The sequence below is a fragment of the Chenopodium album genome, chromosome 27 (genome assembly GCF_948465745.1).
Source record: "Chenopodium album chromosome 27, dcCheAlbu1.1, whole genome shotgun sequence".
NCBI classification, from domain to species: Eukaryota; Viridiplantae; Streptophyta; class Magnoliopsida; order Caryophyllales; family Amaranthaceae; genus Chenopodium; species Chenopodium album.
The window spans coordinates 9,253,267-9,273,100 of NC_137860.1; the positions used below are offsets into that span (position 1 = coordinate 9,253,267).

At 37.1% G+C, this 19,834-nt stretch overlaps 1 protein-coding gene across 1 annotated transcript; it reads right to left on the reverse strand.

Moving 5' to 3' along the window:
* Positions 1-534: 534 nt before the first annotated feature.
* On the reverse strand, positions 535-6,243 carry LOC145619323 (protein THYLAKOID FORMATION1, chloroplastic-like). Its single transcript, XM_081673993.1, has 5 exons — positions 5,861-6,243; positions 2,891-3,158; positions 1,621-1,837; positions 1,010-1,125; positions 535-895 (listed from the first exon to the last, which is right to left on the reverse strand). The coding sequence occupies exons 1-5, from the start codon at positions 6,069-6,071 to the stop codon at positions 832-834; spliced, it is 876 nt and encodes a 291-aa protein (XP_081530119.1). The 5' UTR covers positions 6,072-6,243; the 3' UTR covers positions 535-831.
* Between the last annotated feature and the right edge of the window lie 13,591 nt (positions 6,244-19,834).

Sequence of the window (19,834 nt, forward strand, 5' to 3'; positions counted from 1 at the left end):
GATTCTACACATCAACCCTAGTTCGTATAATTTGTTTGATTAGAGTTGTTTTACGTGTTATTACCCATCTTACTTGGATTATGTTTTTCATCTTATAAGCATATTAGCAGAGGTGGACCGTTGGAGTTTGTATCTTTATTAATCAATGGACAATTTGTCCACAAGAATATACGGGCAAAACATGAATATTTTTTTAGAAAGATTAATTAGCAAGCTCCCAATTTACATCTTCATTAGCCCATTCCCACAAGCCATCCACATTTCAATGTACCTCCAAATCATGCCAAACACGATCACGCAAGTCTCATAGGCAAATCTATGCCTACCAACATTGTGTTAACCTTGAATCATCAATTCTACTACAGATAGCTATCTGCTTGAGTCCAAATCAAATCGAGTGACATTCATTTTCTTAGGTCAATTAAATTTAACTCTAATTAATTATTCCTTCGATTAAAAAATTTTTAATCTCTCAAAATGATACGGAGTACAACACAAATTCAAGTTGTACATAGTTACGAGACATATAGTGTCTGGATATGAAATCAGCAAATCTGAAATGAATTTTTTTCGGTGTAGTTGAAATAATATACATGTATTTTTTTCCTCTGTAGTTGAAATAAAAATACATGTATGTAATTACACTTACAAGCAACCTCATATAACTGAATCTAAACAAGAGCAGCCGAGCAGGGGATTATATAGACATGTATAACTCTCGAGCTCTCTACTAAGTTACTTGGAAACAAAAATATGGCCACTAAAGGTGCAAATAATAATATTAGTACAAATTGACAGCAATGTTGTACAACGCTTTTAGTATGCTCCCAATCACTTTGTCATCGCCTCATTAGCTTGCTGTACTTCAGCTCTCTCTCCTCTCTTCTTTTTCTCTCTGCAAAAATTACAAGAAACATAAACATTCAAATCAATCCGAATGATTTTCTCTTGATTCTGTAAGAAATATCTGGCTTGCAGAAAAGAATGCCATTGGTTTTGAGACTCTTACCTTTCCACATATTCCTTTAACAGCTCTTTCGCTTGTACAAGTTTTGATAGGAGGTTGCGATATACATCAAGATCCCGATCCACATTTTTCTTATTTACATTCAAGGCTGAGCAGAGCTGTTGTGCAATGAGTCAATTAAAACTATGAATGATTGGAATTTGGCATTTGGTTTGCATAAGCTTCTCAAGTAACCATGCAAAGAATATAATTGAGAGAAAAGAAGAATAAAAACATATTCTAAGAGTTTTTGCGAATATCAACAAGATAACATCACCAGCGCCTATTATAGAAGTAACAGCCTGAACCAATATGCTTGCTCATGAATCATGATGATTAACATGTGTTCCTTCAAGAAGGTTCATCAGCCAGTAATTCTTTGAAAAACTTCAATAGATTATGTAACATCACCAAATGAGAGTAATAGATTTCAGGATCTACATTGATTTATATTAAGAATTTCAGTGGCAACTAGAAAATGGAGATAAAGATTTTCAGGCAAATCACAGTAGGCCAAAACAAACTCAGTAGTATGATATGGTTAGAACCATAATTTATTCAGCGAGCCAATGAAATACAGCAAGAATAACATTAAAAGAAGTTTGTAAACTGACCTTTTCTAAGACGGTGGGTTCAGACGCATTAGCTAATTCAAGGAGACGAAACAAGCCAACTGCAAAGAATCGACTGTAACTAAAACTCCCATTTCCACCAGCTCTTGCAGCAATATCCTTTAAGATGTCCTCTATTTCACCTTCTCTTGATGAGAAATCAACCAGTGAAGCAGATGTTTGGGTACGACCCCACTCCTCCAATTTCTGTGCATCTTTTCTAATGGATAGAAGGTTGAACTGTCACTATTTGAATAACAATTCAAATGTTTGAAATTGGACCATTACTATCTGAATTACAGCTAAACGTATGTACAACATTCATAAGTCATGACACAGGCAAAATTTCCGGACCTTGAATTCAACACAGGAAATACTTATATATACTCATGCAATAGTTCAGCCCTTATGGAAAGGGATACTGACAATAACACAGTTTGACACAGAGGCTTTAATGTACTGAACCTTATGTCAAGCCATTTTACAATAATTTACCCCTCTAATTGTAGCTCCACATACAAAGGCAAAGAAGAAAGCAGGGTAAATGGGTACCTTTTATACACGTGAAAGTATACTTAAATAAAAGTGAGGGAAGTGTGTCCCAGAGGATGGGCAAACTAAAGCTAAAATGGTAACTTTTTCTGCACAAATAGAAATAAAGCACAGGAAGAAAGAATTCAATGGAAGGAAAGAGCAAAGAACTTTGGGGAATGGGAATAAAGAATAAAAAGCCCTATTAATATTAAGGGTGAGTATACTACCTTAACTGCCCCATGAAAACATAAAGAAAGATGTAACTTCCAAAGATACCTAGACATTTGAATGGATAAGCACGAAATAAACTACTTGAGTGACTTGAAAAATGAACATAAAAGGATGATATGGGAAATCTAGAAATACATGAATTTGCGGCAGAACACTTAGATCATTAAATGCAAAACATGTAGGAAAGCTACACTGAGGTCATAGACATAATTATGAAAAGGAATTACCTGAAACAAAAGATAGAAAATAAATGTAAAAAAATTCGAAGGTAAATGTTCTATAATCTACCATTAACACGTAAACAGTGGCATGTGTTGAAAATACATCTCCTTAACTCGTTCAAATTATGTGCTTATGCAAGTGAGCAGCATAGAAATTTTAATTCTTATCACCTAAACCGATAGTAGGGGGACATGCTTTTTGCTAGTGGGAATCAACTTCACTTCCAAATTTTCAATTTTCACTTTATAATCCAAGAACATGACAAGTAATTGCAACCAACACAAACCTGTACTGCTCGGGATCCTCATTTAGTGCCCTTATGTAAGCTTCAAAGATGGCACTTCGATCTTCATCACTGGGATACCCCTCCATCAGCTGATCATAGACAGTAACAAAACCAAGGGCAAACACAGGATCATATCTGTATGTCCTTTTGTATCTCATCAAATGTTGCTGAACAATCAACTCTTGTAGCACATTGTTGTAGATACTAGGAATTGGCCGTTTGTAGGCCTTTAGAAAATTTAACTTTGTCTCGGATACTGGGGGGATTTCTGAAAGTATATACAATTAAAAATATTATTAAACTGCATTAATAATAATAAAAAAAAAAAAGAAAAAAAGAAAAAAAAAAAAAGGTCATTTTCTCATTCTCCCTTGACAAGCGTGTAAAAGGAAGGAAAATGAGTTAAAACTTATTTACCTTTACAGTAACTAAACGAACTACCAATATGATACTAACCAAATAGAGTAAAGTGACCATAAAATAGCAATGCAGACTAAAAAAAAGCACTTATTCTATCTCTTACCGGTCCCATAAAAGCATACATGGCATACTTTCTACTTGTTATGAAGTGAGGAAAGAAAGTTCATGCTAGGACTGTCTAAACACTGATTGTGCAATGCATGCTTGCCTATTTGTCAGCAAGGGTGCATGCTTTGTGTGTAAAGGGGCTCGTGTGCACCTAGTGACCCAAGTGTTTGATTATAGAGGGGCATTCATTCCTTTTGAGAACAAGGGTTGATGATAAAAGGATTTTTTTGTCAGAATCTACCTATTATAAGCCATTTTTTTATGAGAAACTACCTAATAGAAATAATGTTTAAGACTCTAGTGATGATGATACGACATCTATATTGGACTAAAACACAACACAAGTGCCAAAGAAAGGCAGCACAAGGTAACCATCTTTGATTTCACATCCATTGATAATTACATAATTCACTACCTAACGAGATTTATCTTGGAAATACACACTAGATTGACAGAAACATCGAATATAAAGCATTGAAAATCTAAAGAAAAGTCCTAAAAAGCATTTATGGAAAATACAAGTCATTGAAGGTTGGTCCTAACACTATGGCTAAGCTACATCAAACTTCAAACAAGGAGTAGTCTATTAGCTCTTTCCATTCGTATAGATGCTAATACTTATACAGTTATACTTTTAATATACGTTCTCTCTATATGAACAAACTCAGTAAATAAATTCAGTACACATTGTCAACTAAGAAGCCACTCTGGAATGGAATTTGTCTTTCCGCAAATATTAGGATTGACTGTTCATCAATTATATTAACACTTTGTTTGAATTGAAGGAAATGAAGGGAAAGGAAGGAAAGGGAATTAGAAGGATGGATTATCTTTCATTTGGAAGATAAATTTGGAAGGAAGGGAATTGGAGGGGAGAGAAATGGAGGGATTTAAGAAATTGATCTCTCCAACGATGGAGAGATTTGGAAGGAAAACTCATCCTTTTCCCTCCCCTCCCCTTCACCTCCCTCCCCTTCTTTTATTTCCCATTTCCTTATCCAAACACACCGTAATTTATCAAATATTCTTCTTTTTTTTTCCTCTTATCTCATAATTACTCATTGACAATGTGACAAGACACAAGAGTTAATAGACATAAAATTTAGGAATTAGTGACTTCAAAAATTGAACATTATACTTAAAAAAGACGTGAAATAGAATTTGACACAAAGATGAGGGCCATGAGGCAGAGGAAGGAAACTTAGACAACACAGGCATAATTCATCCAGAACTCACTACTGCTAACAAAAACAAGATAGTGATTCATCCAAACTTCCAACTCTAGTAAAGTTCAAAAATTGTTCACATATAATCTTTTCCTAGTTTTAACCAAAAGACTCAAGTCATACTTGCCAGGGACTGCCATTTGGTTCATTTACTCTTTAAACTAAAAACCAGAAATTCATAATTCACATTATCCTACCTAAAACCTAACCACAATATATAACTTTACCAGCCAACATTATTTGGTCTTCATTTACCCATTATTCTTCTAATAATACGTAGTATGTAAATTGGACATTCAACTTCTACCGAGTGCAATTCTTACCAGCACTTCTCATCTTCACCATAGATAAGCAACAAACAATTGGGTTAAAATCTTAGTTTATGCTTGGATTAAGGCCAATATAAATGATTGGGTTAAAGTTGTAGTTTTAACCAAGAAAAGAAAAGGTAAGTAAAAAAGATGCGGTGGTGTTTAAGGAAAGATGTTAGAGGTAGTTAGTTAGTTACCCACCACAATAATAGGATAACAATTACCCTCAAAATGAGGTTAATAGTTTCCTCTCCCCCTTATCATCACAGCATCACTATCTCTATTTCCTTGCAATCACACTATCACTACTTCGTATTTCCTCACAACTACCTAAATTCATCTTCATTTTCATTAGTTTGAATTTTATTACTTGCTAACACACTACGCACTATCCAAGAATGCCCTTAAGAGTGATAATCAGTCTACCTTGCATAGTTGCATCAAAGCCCCTAGCAAAAGTGGCTCACTATATACTATAAAAACTTCTTGCTCCATTGTTTTAATAATCGCAACAATTGAAGTTTTGTTCATGCCAATGCACAAGTTTAAATTATGAAATGCTATTGTTTGGAAAATACAAAATGAGACTAATTCAACCACATTTCATCACTTATTAATTTATAAACTATAATATTAATAAAAATAAATAAATAGATAAATTTTGTGGTCAAACATATTTTTGCAAAAGTCTAATAGTTATGATTATTAAAAGACTTAGGAAGTTTATACAAAACCCCCCCAACAAAATAGCCTTACCTTGACTAATGTCAGCACAAATTATGACAAAACATTCATCAAAGTCAACAACACTAGAATACAACTTAACCATCAATTCACACTTCACTACACTAAAACCACCATTCAATTGAACTTCAATTAAGAAAAAGCATTGCATAATTCAATACCAGTAATAGCAGAGGTAGATGACATGCACTGAATAGCAAAACCAGAAGAAGAATTTGAAGCTCTGACAGCAACAGAAAGATCAGAAGATGAATTAGAGCGAAGACGAATTGATTCGAAAGTTGATGCAAAAGTTCGAGTCGAAGAAACGCTCAATTTTCTCTCAAATGACTGAGATAATGCGGAGAAAGACAACGATGTTACAGCCGCCATTGGAGAAGAAATCCAAGCTCAATTATCACAGAATATTGAGTTGAAGATGAGAGAGATTGGGAATTTTTTATGGGGTTGAATTTAAGCAGAGGTTTTCGCCATTGATGAAGAGGTAGTGAAAGGTTTTGTTTGTATATTTTGTGCTGTGTTAGATGTAAAAGACGAGAGAAGAGAGGCTGAAAATTGAACAAGTTGATTTTATCCGACTTTATCAAATCAAATATTTGTCATCCTTCTAATAAGCCATTAGGAACTTGCCACGTGGTTTATGTTTGTTGATGATATTGAGCTTTCAATAATGAAAAAAAGTTTTTTTTTTTTTCATTTTTTTTTCTCAATTGGATTAGGGTTTTGAGATATTTTCATGTCGATTATGGTGGTGTTCACTATTTCATCACCTCTTTTAAAGTTTAGTTTCACTGTTTCGTTTTAGGAAAATTTGCCAAAAATAGCACTATATTTCACCGGTATTCCAAAAATAGAACAACCTTTGCATTATTTCAAAATAAAACGACCTTTGAACACATCTGTCAAAAATAAAACGTAACCAGTTGGTAACATGTTCAATACTTCGTAGGTTACTAGTGACACGTGTCACAATGTCATTTTTGGTAGATGTGTAATAAAGGTCATTTTATTTTGAAGTAATCTAAAGGTCGTTCGATTCTTGGAAAACCAATGAAAGGTGGTGTTTTTTTGGCAAATTTTTCCACATTTTATTCGTAACAATTTGATATTCAGCACGTCTTGTGTGTGGCTGGTCACACCATGTGACTACTTGTAAAGAATAAAGTAACCATCTATAAACTGATCAAGTAACCCTATAACATTGATTGAGTAATTCATGTAACATTGACCGATCAACCCTCATAATAGTAACGAAGTAAACCATGATTAGTTAAGCTAGTGTGTTTAAGAGGTGTATATTTTTGTATATATTTAATAGGTAATGCTTTCTACTTTACATGTAAAAATTTAGTTTAAATTATGGTATTTAATTGAACGTATTAATATTACCATAATTAAATAAAAAGAAAATTTTAAATTATTACATTTTCTAATATGACTTAATTAAATAAAAAAAAAATCAGGGTTGTTGAAGGAAAAAAAAAACAAAGCAAAACAGTGTTAGATAGAAGTATGTAAACAATCAAGAACCTTAGACGATATAAAGTAATTGCTTGGTTTCGGGAAGTGCTTTTAGTGATTGAGCGCCTTTACTTTATAATGATCCCTAAATCTTGATATATGTTTATTATTATTTTTTAATTAATAAGTTTATAATAATTATAAGTTATATTCGCTTTTCCTCAAAGAAAAAAAAAAGAAGAAGAAGAAGAAGAAGAAGTTATATTCGCTTAAAATTTATCTTTAAAGTTGTTTCTAAATAGCATAAATAAGTTGATCTTGTTTTGTTTTAGGAAAGAGCTCTTAGGGCTTTGAACAATTTAGTAAGTTGAATTCTAATTTGGTTAGTTGGTTGATTAAATATGTATTTTTAAGAGTGCTAATTTGTACATGGAAATATGGAATGTATAGTAATGTGTCTTCTTTCTCATACAACAACTTATTTATCTTCTATAGTTTTGAAAATTTTAAATAGCCTTATAAAATTTGTCCCCCTTCCTTCCCTTCACTTTCATTCTTACTCGCTCTTTATAGCTTTGCATGTTTCAAAAATTCTAATTTTTGTTCCACACACGCAATGCGCGCGCACCATTTTGTTAATCGAAATTAAGATGCTAATAGTGAAGCACTAAATAAATATATTTGAATTAGACATTAATATTTTGTGCTTGAATTCGTGGGATAAGTATGTAGGATATAGTCATTTTATATTGAAATATGTTTCAAATTGCTTTCTATTGTATGCATAGTTTTTAATTACATCTTATTATATGTCCAATTAAGTCAACAATGTAGATAACTATCAACTAATTACATGTTTTTCAATATGTATTATTGACTTAGTTGTATTATGGAAGTTTGTATTATTGTAACAAATTTTAAGTATTGCATATTATTTATGTCTTGACTTGATTTACTTATTATGATCATTCTCATTGAATATAGAGAAAGATTATGTAAGTAAATATCTATTTTATTGTCTAAGAAGGAATATTGTATATATATCTTATACTATTCCCTTACTATCTAATAGTAAATAGTATGCTTGTAAGTCTTAGGTTTATTTCTATCTTAATAGAAATTTATAGAATTCAATCCAAGCCTTTGGTGAATTCTATACCTATACGGGGTAATTACATCAAACACTGAGTTTTAAGGTGCTTTCAAAGCCCTTTGATTATGTTGATCTTACTCCAACATTTCTAATGTTTTATTAGTAATGAATTCTCTTTTAAGGCATTTGTAAGTACTTTTGAGTATTCTTGATTAAGTATTCTCACGAAGTCCTTTTAAGGTCTTCCAAGATTCTCAGGTCTAGTTTGTTGATCAGCTCGATTGTCATCGAGTTCATTTTCCTCTCACTTGCATTTTGAAAATGTGTTACTTTCCAGAAAGGCACCACTTAGAGCAACAAACATTGTGTTCTCAATTAGGTTGTGGATGCAATGGCCGTAGTCTCACTTGAATGCTTACAAGAAGACATGTATATTTTCTTTGGGTAAAAGTGAGTTGTGAACCAAACAGTAAGCTCCCAATTGAGCTATCTTAGCCTTTAATGAGCCATTAAGCTCCCACTGAGCCACCTAGCTTCCACTAAGCCGGTGAACTCCTACTGAGACTAAGAGCCTTGGACATATACTTGAAAAGACGTTTAGAAGTTATTTCTATCCATAATTGAATATGGCGTCCTTTCTTAGCTTCGACATTTTGTTTAGTGTAACATTAGTCATTTGTGCAAATCTTTAAGAATTTTCCTCTCATCGTTCGAGTCATTTTCAAATGACATCGAGGTCTCCGGGAAGACATACTATGTTCTTTGTGGAGTAGTTTATGAAATTTACATTCATAACTTTGAGATGGTCACTTTTGGCTCAAGCAAAACATCGCTCGATCTAATCTAGACGTTTTGATATCTTGCCAAGTCGATTCTGTACTTCACTAAACTCTTGAGCTTGTCAAGTCAAGTTTGTTCACATTTGATGAATTTAGCCTTATTCTTTCAAATTTTTTTGTGAAACATTGAAGTAACCGAATCCTCTTTAGCCTTCAAAGTCAATTGTCTATACCAAGAATAATAGCTCTTTGGTTTGTCGGTTTCAACAAGTAAAACTTGCTTGTCTTAGAACGATTCCGAATCGATCAACTATCAAGAGCCTATCTATAGAGCCTTGAGTACGTTCTTGTCGATATGGCATTGATAATGATGTTCGGAACGCAAATCATGCCCTTCACTTGAGCTTTTGTGAGTTTATCATGTGAGGGATATGTTTGTTTATAATAAAGCATTCTTGATTCATGGCTTAGATAAACATGCCATCCAAATAAATTTGCAACTATTTCTTTGAATGTGAGTCTTTCCGTGTTTAAATGGATCATTTGCTGATTATAAAACATAATAATAACTATTATCTGTTCCAACCTTAGCTCAAAAGGTCTTTAAACAAAGCATGAGACCTTACAACTGATGTAGCTCTCCTCGCTTCATTCTAAGCTTGTAAGTCAATAACTTAGCTTATCTTCAATGGTTTGAGGTCACTTTCAAAGTGGAACACTCAAGCAGTATCTGATACTTTGTGAAGATAACGAGTTGCTAAGTTAACTTCAATAACATGAACTTTTTAGTAGAAATGAAATCTTATTCCTATTCTTAGTTTCTCGTTTCCTATATTTCTTATCATACAATATCTCATGACCTTAATTTAAGAACCATTTCTTTAAGTCCCTTGACTTTTATACTTTGTTAGGCATAATTAAGCACCTAGTGCGCCGTAAAACAAAGTTCCATCTTTTTCTTTAATTCATGCTTGAATTACTACATTAATGATTCCTACTCATCTATGTATTAAGCGAAAAGATGTTGGTTGTCAAAATTGACAATTTGAGTTTACAATTCAATACTTCATGTTTTATCAAAAGTACCTAGTATTTTGAATACATGATGTCCAACCGTCCTTTCGGACTTAATTGGTTATAAAAGTCATTTACGAGAATTGTATTTTAGAAATGCTTTTCCTTTCTTTGAGAACCACCCTCAAAGATTTCCTTTACCAATATGAAAACAATATAATTTGATTTAGAATACTACAAATATAAGCACAAAGTATAACCATTTATCAAGATAATGACATAATAAGTTCGAAATTTAAAGCATTCATGCAAATTACAAGCTTATTCAACGTCTTATTCACGCATTAAAATTGTCCCTATTTGGTGAGAATAAGGCGTTTCCAAGATCTAAAGAATCAATAAGTAGTTAGGCATGCTTTGGCTTGTCCTAACACTTATTACCCTAAGGTAAGCAACTTTTTGCTAATGGCTCCAAGCCATTCTTGGTTAGATAATCGTCACATCTAATGCTCTCCTCTTTTGCCTCGACATGTTAGGACTCCATCACTCATATCGTTGAGTACAACCTAAACCAACATGCACTCCCGGTGTGCCTTACTTTCCTTGGAGGTGGTGATGCCTCGCTTTGGCGTAGCCCATCACTACCCTCGTTCGATTGGTAAGTGTTGTTTTGGAAAGGCATGTTTTACTCAATATTCTTAGGGGGAGGGTTTTTATGTTAGTTGTTTTAAGTGGACTTAATTAATCATCGCAAAATAATAAAATCCTAAACATGCATCTAACATATCATTCATATATATAAGCAAAAGCGTGAATATAAAAAACATGAGTAAAAAATGCATTTGGCAACTAGCATGACCCATTGAGTCTTCAAGGGTCTTCTTTTGCAACTTCACGGCTTTGTCTTCCAAGAACCTCTGCCTTCAAGACTTGACCAAAATTATGCAACTACTAGTATCTACAATTAGGACTAATCTAAATATTAAGGTACAAAAGTACTCAACAGTTCGTAGACCGTATTTAGATTTACAAAAATACATTACGGAACGTAGTTTGTATTGTCTATCCTTAACGGGTCCCGCTAGTTGTCATTTCATAAAACCTGTGAGAGAATATACATTCCATTCATCCATTCACTATTTGTGAATGGCCCATGCATTTTACAACGATAAACAAGTAACAATGCGTAAAACATGCGTAAACTAGTAACTAATCTAGGCGGTTAATCTGATTAACGCACCTAATTAAAACAAGTCAAAGTTGTTTAACCAATTATGTAATTTAGCGCAATTAATAATTGAAGCTCCCACTAAATTCCGCATCCATCTTAATTAATCCAATTCATTAATCCGGTAAACCCAAAATTTTGCCCAAAAAAAAAAATTTTGCCAATGCCGCTTAAAACCGAGGCCTAGCCTCCAAAATTTAAATAATTAAAACCAAAAAAATGAATTAAAATAATTAAAATGGCAAAACAACACAAAATTGAGTAGTCTAAAATGTCTAAGTGCCTAGCACCAAGACTTGGAGTGCTCACCACTCGCACAACAAATCGTGGCCCATGATGGCCATGTCGCGCGAGATCATTGCACCACATTGCTCCGCAAGCAATGTCTACGCACACTAACCCCTATCAATCACCAACATGCATACGTACATATATAGCATGCCCCGCACCACAAGGCTCGAGCTCGCGCAACCAAGCCACGGGTAGCCGAGCCACGCACAACAGCCGCATGGTTGGCGCTGATGTCGCGCCATACTACTGCTGCTTTGCTGGCTGGCCTTGCTGCTGACCGCGAGCAGCAGCCACGTAAAGGACCACACCACCTCGAGGCAGCCCTTTGGCAGCCACATGCGGGCTGCTATGAGCCCGGCTCGCCAAGGGATGCTTCTCCCTCGATTTTCGTGCAATAATCACCGGGTGTTGATCCAAATTTTTGTGTGACTAAATAATAAATCCCAAATTAATTTTAGAATTAATAAAATGAGCCAAAAACGAAAAAATTAGTACAAGTCCAACTTAAATAAAATTCATCAAGGTGCACTTAACCAAAATTATTTCCAAGAACCATCTTTAATAAAATTGGTGCAATGAAATGAACAAGGGTAATAACTCACTATTAATTTAATTGATTTAAATTAATCATTAGATTTTGACAAAATAAAGGGGAGTTGGAATTATGAATACAAATATTCAAATAAAGATTCCAACTTTTTAACTTGTGAAGCCTTGAAAAATCATCTTCCAACATGAAGATTAATGAAATTTCTATCACATACAAGATTGAAACTTCATGATTTCAATCCACTTAATAAATGATTAAATCAACAAAGTTCAACAAAAGAACTCATGGAATTTAGTAACTCAAAGTTTCAATTACTTAAAATAATTAAAGATTGAATCTTTAGTACTTAGAAGCCTCAAATATCGAATTTGATAGCAAAAGCACAACCTCAGCCCTCTTTTTCTCTCTCTAAAATTGGGAGCATCTTTCACTAAAAAGTGAGACTTACTAGCTTAAGCTAGGGTTCTTCATTCCTCCTTCAAAGAGCTGCTGCTGGTTTGATTTTCATCCAGCATATCTTATTACCATTCTTTCTTCTAGGTGGGAAGGTTTTCAATCCATTCCTTGTGTCTAAGTACGGCCCTGATCTGTGCACTCGTATCTCACCCCTCATTATCCAACGAGTGTTCACTATATGTTGCACATAGTGTTCCGAAGGGGGGTGAGGACCAACAAAGAGCCCTATTACGCTTAGATTGAAATTGATAGCCACATTATTTAGGCTAAAATCTGCTGGAGTGGGTATCAAAGGTCCCCCCCCCCCCCACAAATCTTGCAGATTATGATCTTCCTGAACATTTTGGTGTCTTCCTTCATTACTCATAATGAAGGCAGTAAGAATAAGAATTAAATGAAGAAAAAAAGACAGAAGAGAGAGTTAAGAATTGGCAGAAGCGGAAAATTGAAGAGGAAAGGACAAGAAAAAGGAATAAGAGAGAAGAGAGGATGGTGAACTACAGATCTGAAATGCTTAGCATTTATAGATGAACTTTTGTTCTTGGAATATTAAACAAAATGCGCATGTGAAGCCAACACTGGAGAAATTAACTCTAAATTGTAGCCGCCTCTATCTAGTAAAAGCTGCACCAGTGGGAGGAAATAGCAATAACTGCTCGAATGCAATTGGTTGCGGGAACCGAAGAGCCTCACAGCAGTTTTTGGTAAAATAAAATGGCTGATAAAAGGTTGAGTCCTTTTATGAATAACGAGGTTGGATTTTAATGCAGCAAAATAATCTTCTTGAGAAAAGGAAAAGATGATTATGAAAACCACTTCTTGTTTGAATGTAGGAGCAGCCGTGACCAGGAGAGTCTTGTGAGGGCTAGCACAACCATCTTTGATGGAAGGATCATCAATTTTAGAAGATATCAAGTTGATTATGTACTGCAACAAATGAATTTCACACTTACAAGGGTTTGGGTTCGAGTTCATGGGCTTCCATTAGCCTATCTCACAGAAAGTTGGGCTAGGAAAATCTTTAGGCATGTAGGTTACATAGAGGAGATAGATCACGAAGGAGATGATCTCCCTGCCCATGCCGAGTTGAGAGCTTGTGTGCTCATCGATCTCTCAATTCCACTCATACCGGGGTGTTTTATTCCATTGGAGGGGAATAGAGTAATTTGGGTATATTTGAGGTATGAAGGAATTTTTAAGTTTTGTAAGTCTTGTGGTAAAGCAGGGCATTCCACCTATCGATGTAGGTTGCACGCTACGGTTGCAAGGAGAAGGGTGAGAAGGAGGTTGGACGAGGTGGAGGCGGATGGAATACGGGTTCTTTATGGTCCAGCGGAGTATCCTTTTTACTCAAACTATATTCGAGGGCTGCCGGATTGGTATCGGTTCCGCAACACCGGCATTGACTTGCGACGGTATAAAATCCAAGATAACTCTCCTTTGAATAGGAGAGTTACAAGAGAAGACATGGGCTTCGAGGAAGGGCACCCATTCGATGATCCTGTTTCTTCAGAAGAAAGTGAAGGAAGTGAGCACTACCATACGGGGGAAGAGAATCTGTCGAACGGAGATTCGGAGGTGGTGGAAATGGAGCTTGAACCGGTTACACCGGACTTAGAGCTTTCACCAGGAAGGCGTTTGGGGTTAGGTGGAGATCCCTACGCGGAATTTGTTAGGGAAAGGATGCCAAACCCTATCTCTCCTAACCCTAATATGGGGGTTTCTCGTACTGTTGCTGATGAAAGGGGGCATGCTAATGATCTTGAAGATGGGGTCATTCGAGGTGGGTGGCTAAGCCCGATTAGGCCCACGGCTGCTAGGGTTTATGGTGAGCAAATGCCTCCTCTTGCTCGAGCTTTGTTCCCGGGCTCCACTTTTGAGGTGGGTGAATCTTCACCGGCGCAAAGGGGTATTCGGCAAGGAGGAGGGCCGGGTACATTGTTTCATACTTTAGGCATTTCGGAATGGGCTACTTCACCCGTGGAGTTTGAAAGAAATAGGGAGGGTTTTTTAGGGAATGTAGGAACTCATAATAGGGGTATTGAGCTACCTATTGGAGGATACACACAACATTGGTTGGAGAGTTCCTCAATCATGGCAACAAATAAAGAAGGGGTTGAAGAACATCATGAGGATGATGATTTTTCTTGCATTATGGAAGCAAGTACGATCTTGACTTTGGGTATACGGGATGCTAGGAGGGATGAGATCCAAGCCATTCATCGCACGGTTAGAGGCACGACTTCACCTTTCCTCCGGCTTTCTCCTTCCGACTTGGGGGGGCTACCAAACCTCCCTCTCATGGAGTTCGATCCACCTAACACTCCGGTATCTCATTTGAGTTCATTTAATTTCACTGACTTGTTTAATTTTGATGATAGTGCTAATGATAAGAAACGTATAAGGGAGGCGATTGGGCACTATCCTCATTCTTGTGATGGGAACTCAATTAGGTACAGTGAGTCGGATTTTGAGTGGGTTGAAAGGAAAAGGCTCAAGAGGCTTCATAGGTGGTCCGAGAAGGGTGGTTTCTCTATTTGGGTCAAGGATGATAACGGGGAACACAAGTTTGCTTCTAAGGCTATCTCGGATCCAGATATGGCAAGGGAATTTGGGGTGGATATTGACGGTGATATCCGAATGAGGGGCAAGAACAAGCGACCCCAAGACATTTCTTCTTCTTCTTCGGAGTCCTACAAGAGGCAAAAAAGTGAGCAGGTAACTTCGGCATTTAGAGAGGTTAGAGATGACATGGATTTTGATCTCCAAGGGTTTATTTTCGAATCGGTCAAAGAGGCTTCGAGAGGTGAGGTGGCTGTACCAGATCAGCCCCCGATGGATTTATGAAGGTTGTGGCGTGGAATTGTAGGGGTTTAAATGACCCACACTCTCTTACAATTCCCTACCTAGTGTGGCTCTACCGATCTAAGTTACCTTTATTTATGTTTATTTCAGAAAATAAAATGGCTTTTGTTGAAGCGGCTTCAGTTTTAGATGTTTTAGCTCCTACTTCCGCTTTTGGTTGGGATTCGAATGGAAGTAGTGGGGGGTTATTAGTTTTATGTTGGGCTAATGATGTAGTAGATTGTTTGTACTCTTCCAAAAACTTCATATTTTGTAAGATCCTTGAATCTAATGGAAGCTTTAAGTATGTCCTTTTTCTTTATGGCGAGCCTCAAGTAGAAAATAGGAAGTTAGTTTGGGAACAATTACAATGGTTCTTGAATGAGTACAAAGATGTTTTAGTCATAGGGGATTTCAATCAGGTGGAAAGTGGTAGTGATAAGCTAGGGGGTTCGGTTACAATAAAGGGGATCGATGCTTTTCTTGATTGGAGGTTTAGTAGCAATGTTTCGGAAGTGCCCTTCTCCAGGCCAAGGTTTACTTGGAGCAACAAAAGGGAGGGTAATAGCCTTATCCTTGAGAGGTTAGATCGAGCTTACATTACAGAGGAATGGTTCCTTCACTCCCCGGATGGGAGAATTGTCCATGAGCCTATCATCTGCTCTGATCATGCGGCTATTACTTATCACTCACAAGCTAAAGAAGCCATCTCTAATAGGCCCTATCAGCTCGAGAATTGGTGTCTCAATTTTCCAGAGGTCAAGGAGATTGTGGTAACGGAATGGAAGGAAAGAATTCAAGGTTCTTCCATGTTCCAACTAGCTAGGAAGCTCAGTAATTTAAGGAGTAAATTACAATATTGGTGCCTGGAAAACAAAAAGACTTGGGGGATTAATTGGAGGAAATTATCCAAGGATTTACATGTTACGGCAACAAATATTAACTCTATTCAGGATGGGGACAACTACATTCGACAAGTTAACCTGGTTGTGCCAGAAAGTCAGCTTTGCTTTAGCTTTTGGAAGCAGCGAATGAAGGATAACTGGGTTAGAATGGGGGATCTTCCTACTCCCATGATGTATAGGAAGGTCAAGCAGCGTCAAGCCCACAATGAAATTCTAACCTTGAGAAATGACAGTGGTGACTGGGTAGAGAGTCAAAAGGAAGTAGAGGATGTGGTGTTAACAGCAGTAAAGGAGGTGTTTAATCCGTCCTACACTGACAACCATGGGGAGGAGATTGACCTTCTTCTACGACAGCTTTATATCCCCCAGATCTCTAGGGAGGAGAGGATGATGTTAGACAGGCCGTTTACCAAGGAAGAGATTAAAAAGGCTATGTTTAATATGCATTGTTCGAAGTCACCGGGGCCAGATGGGTTCACTGCAAACTTCTTTCGGAAATATCGGGAAGAAGTGGGTGAGTTAGTGGTGGAGAGTGTGCAACAGTTTCTGAGAACAGGGAATATGCTCAAGGAGTGGAACCAGTCCCTTTTGGTTATGATCCCTAAGGTAAAGGTTCCCGAGCTTGCAAGTCAGTTTAGGCCAATCAGTCTTTGCAACACGGTCTACAAGTGTATTTCCAAGTGTCTGGTTAACAGGCTAAAGAATATCCTTCCAGGTCTCATCACTGAATAGCAGCATGCTTTTATTCTAGGTAGGTATATGAAGGATAATATTCTGCTGAGTCATGAACTTATGCATTTGATCAATTCGAGAAATGGGTCAAACTTCACAGCAGTTAAGGTTGATATGTCAAAGGCCTATGATAGAGTGGATTGGCTCTTTCTTCTTAAGGTTCTAAAGGCTTACGGTTTCTGATCACTAGGTTAAGATGATCTCGCAATGTGTTTCGACTACGTCTTTCAAAGCAGTCATCAACAGGAAAACTTCTGAGCATTTCGCTCCTAGATGTGGGTTGAGGCAAGGGGATCCCTTCTCTCCATATCTCTTTATCTTCTGTATGGACATCCTTTCAAGAATGCTTTTGTTAGCAGAGGATATTAACCAATTCAAGGGGCTAAAGGTTTAGAGGAGATCCCCCTCTATTTCTCATTTGTTCTTCGCAGATGATGCTATGTTGTTCTTCAAGGCAGACGAGGAGGCGTGTCATCGTATAAATGATATTCTCATAAGGTTTGGCAAGGCTTCGGGGCAGCAGTTAAACCTGCAAAAATCTTTTGTGAAATTCTCTCAGGGGCTTTGACAACAACAAGAGGTTAGTGTTAAAGAGCATTCTTTCAATGCCAGAAACGGATAATATGAAGACACATCTGGGAGACCCTATTGATATTCAGGGGAAGAAAAGGTTGGCTTTTCAGTTTTTGGTGGATAAAGTCTCTAATAGAGTGGTCTCCTGGGCTTCTCTTAATCTCACACAGGCGGCAAAATTGATCCTCATCAATACGGTGCTGGTAAGTATTTCAGCAAATGTTATGAAAAGTATTGCCAATAGGATCGATTCCCTCATCACGAGGTTCTGGTGGTCAAACAAAGGTTGCAAAGGTATGCATTGGGTAAGTAGGGATATCATTCAAACCCCGAAGAGTATGGGGGGCCTCCGAATTAGAGGAACCTCTGTCCTCAACAATGCTCTCCTGTTTAAGCAAGCTAATAGGATGCATCTTAATCCTCAACTTTTGCTTGCTAAGGTACATAGAGGGTTACAGGCTTGTGGGGTTTGCAGTATGGCTAGGCCTTATGAAAGAAAGGGGATCCCTTCATTGGGAAGATCAAGTCTTCAGAAGGTCTCTCGGGTTTTTAAAGATGGCTTCGCTTGGAAAATTGGTAATGGAAAAGGAGTGAAGGCCATCAGTATGCCTTGGGTGAATGGAGAGGTTCCAAGAGTTAACTCCACCCAAACTCTAAGAGTTTCCCTAGGGTGGAAGGTAGAGGATTTTATCGACAGGAGTTCGGGAACATGGGATGCAGGGAAGGTCAGGAATAGCTTTGAGTGGGATAGTGCAAGAGCTATCTTAGCCATGGAACTCCCGCATAATGGGGATGATGATTTCACCTACTGGAAATTTCACCCGTCTGGGAGGTATACAGTGAAAACAGGCTACTATTACTTTTTAAAGGATGCAGGGCTTAACAGTTATAACTTCTCTAGCGAAGATCAGAAGTTTGTTAAACAAATTTGGAGAATGGACATCCAACCAAAATGGAAACTTTTTCTGTGGAGGCTTTTTCATGATGGTATTGCTGCTAAAGCAAACTTAGAAAGGAGAGGTGTTCAGGTAGATGGGGTTTGTGATTTTTGTGGTTCTGCTCAAGAAGATAGTCTGCACATCTTCTGTTATTGCTCTCTGGCAAGGGAAGTTTGGGGCAACTCCCTTCTTCCTATTAGCCATGACCCGACTGGCTCCAGCTCTTTGAGGGAGTGGATCCAGCGCTATATCCTGCTCTTTCATAGCGAGGATGGTAAGTATGGTACCCGTAATGCTTTATACATAGCATCACTATGGGGCTTGTGGAAAGCTAGAAATGCTAGATGCCTTAAGAATGCAAATGGGAATGCAAGTTTGGTGGCGGAATTTATAAACCAAGCGATGCATGACCATGAGGTCTTCACTAACAAAGGTAGACCAAAGTACTCTGACAGGGTAATGGGGATTGAAGACCTGGTCATTCCCCCTGGTTTTAATCATGTGCAGTTGGGGAGGGACCTCTCTGGATATGATAGCTTCATCATGGAAGTGGATGGCTCGTGGGATAAGAAGACTTCTAGGGCAGGGATTGGATGGGCGGTCGTCGGAAGTGGTTCTACAACTGCGACAGAAGAAAGGGGAAAGTGTGGAGCGACATCGTCAGTTTTACAGTGTGAAGCCTAGGGTTGCCTGGAAGCAATGAAATGGGCCAAGGCACAGGGTAAGTATGGTGTCCTTCTTCTTTCGGATTCAATTTCCCTCCTTAACAACCTGCAGGATAATATTGGAAAGGACGTCTCGATTACTTGGTTGGTGAAGGAAATAAGGGAAGTGGGGGCCACTTTCCAAAGGTGCACAGTTCTAAAAGTGCCAAGGGAACAGGTAAACCGGGCTAACGACATCACAAGGAAATGTCGTCTAACGTTATCTTCCATGTCTTAAGTTTGTTTTTCCTTCGTTATTGTCAAAAAAAAAAAAGAAGCCTCAAATAATAAACTTTTCACACTTAATGCAATGAATTTGCAATTATGTGAAAATTAACCATAATCTTTCAAGCACTAATTACTACCAAGTAACCATGCTTAAAGAGGTTCAAAAAAGCAGAAACATTAAGGAAAGAACCAAATACATAATCACCATAAATATGCCATTAATATTCAAGGTAAGAAAGACTTAAAATTTTTCGTCATAAATCCCTCGGAAAAGGCATTTTTGGTCAGATTTTGGCCTAAATCACAGACCTTATAGGGTGAAACCATTTCCAGAACGCC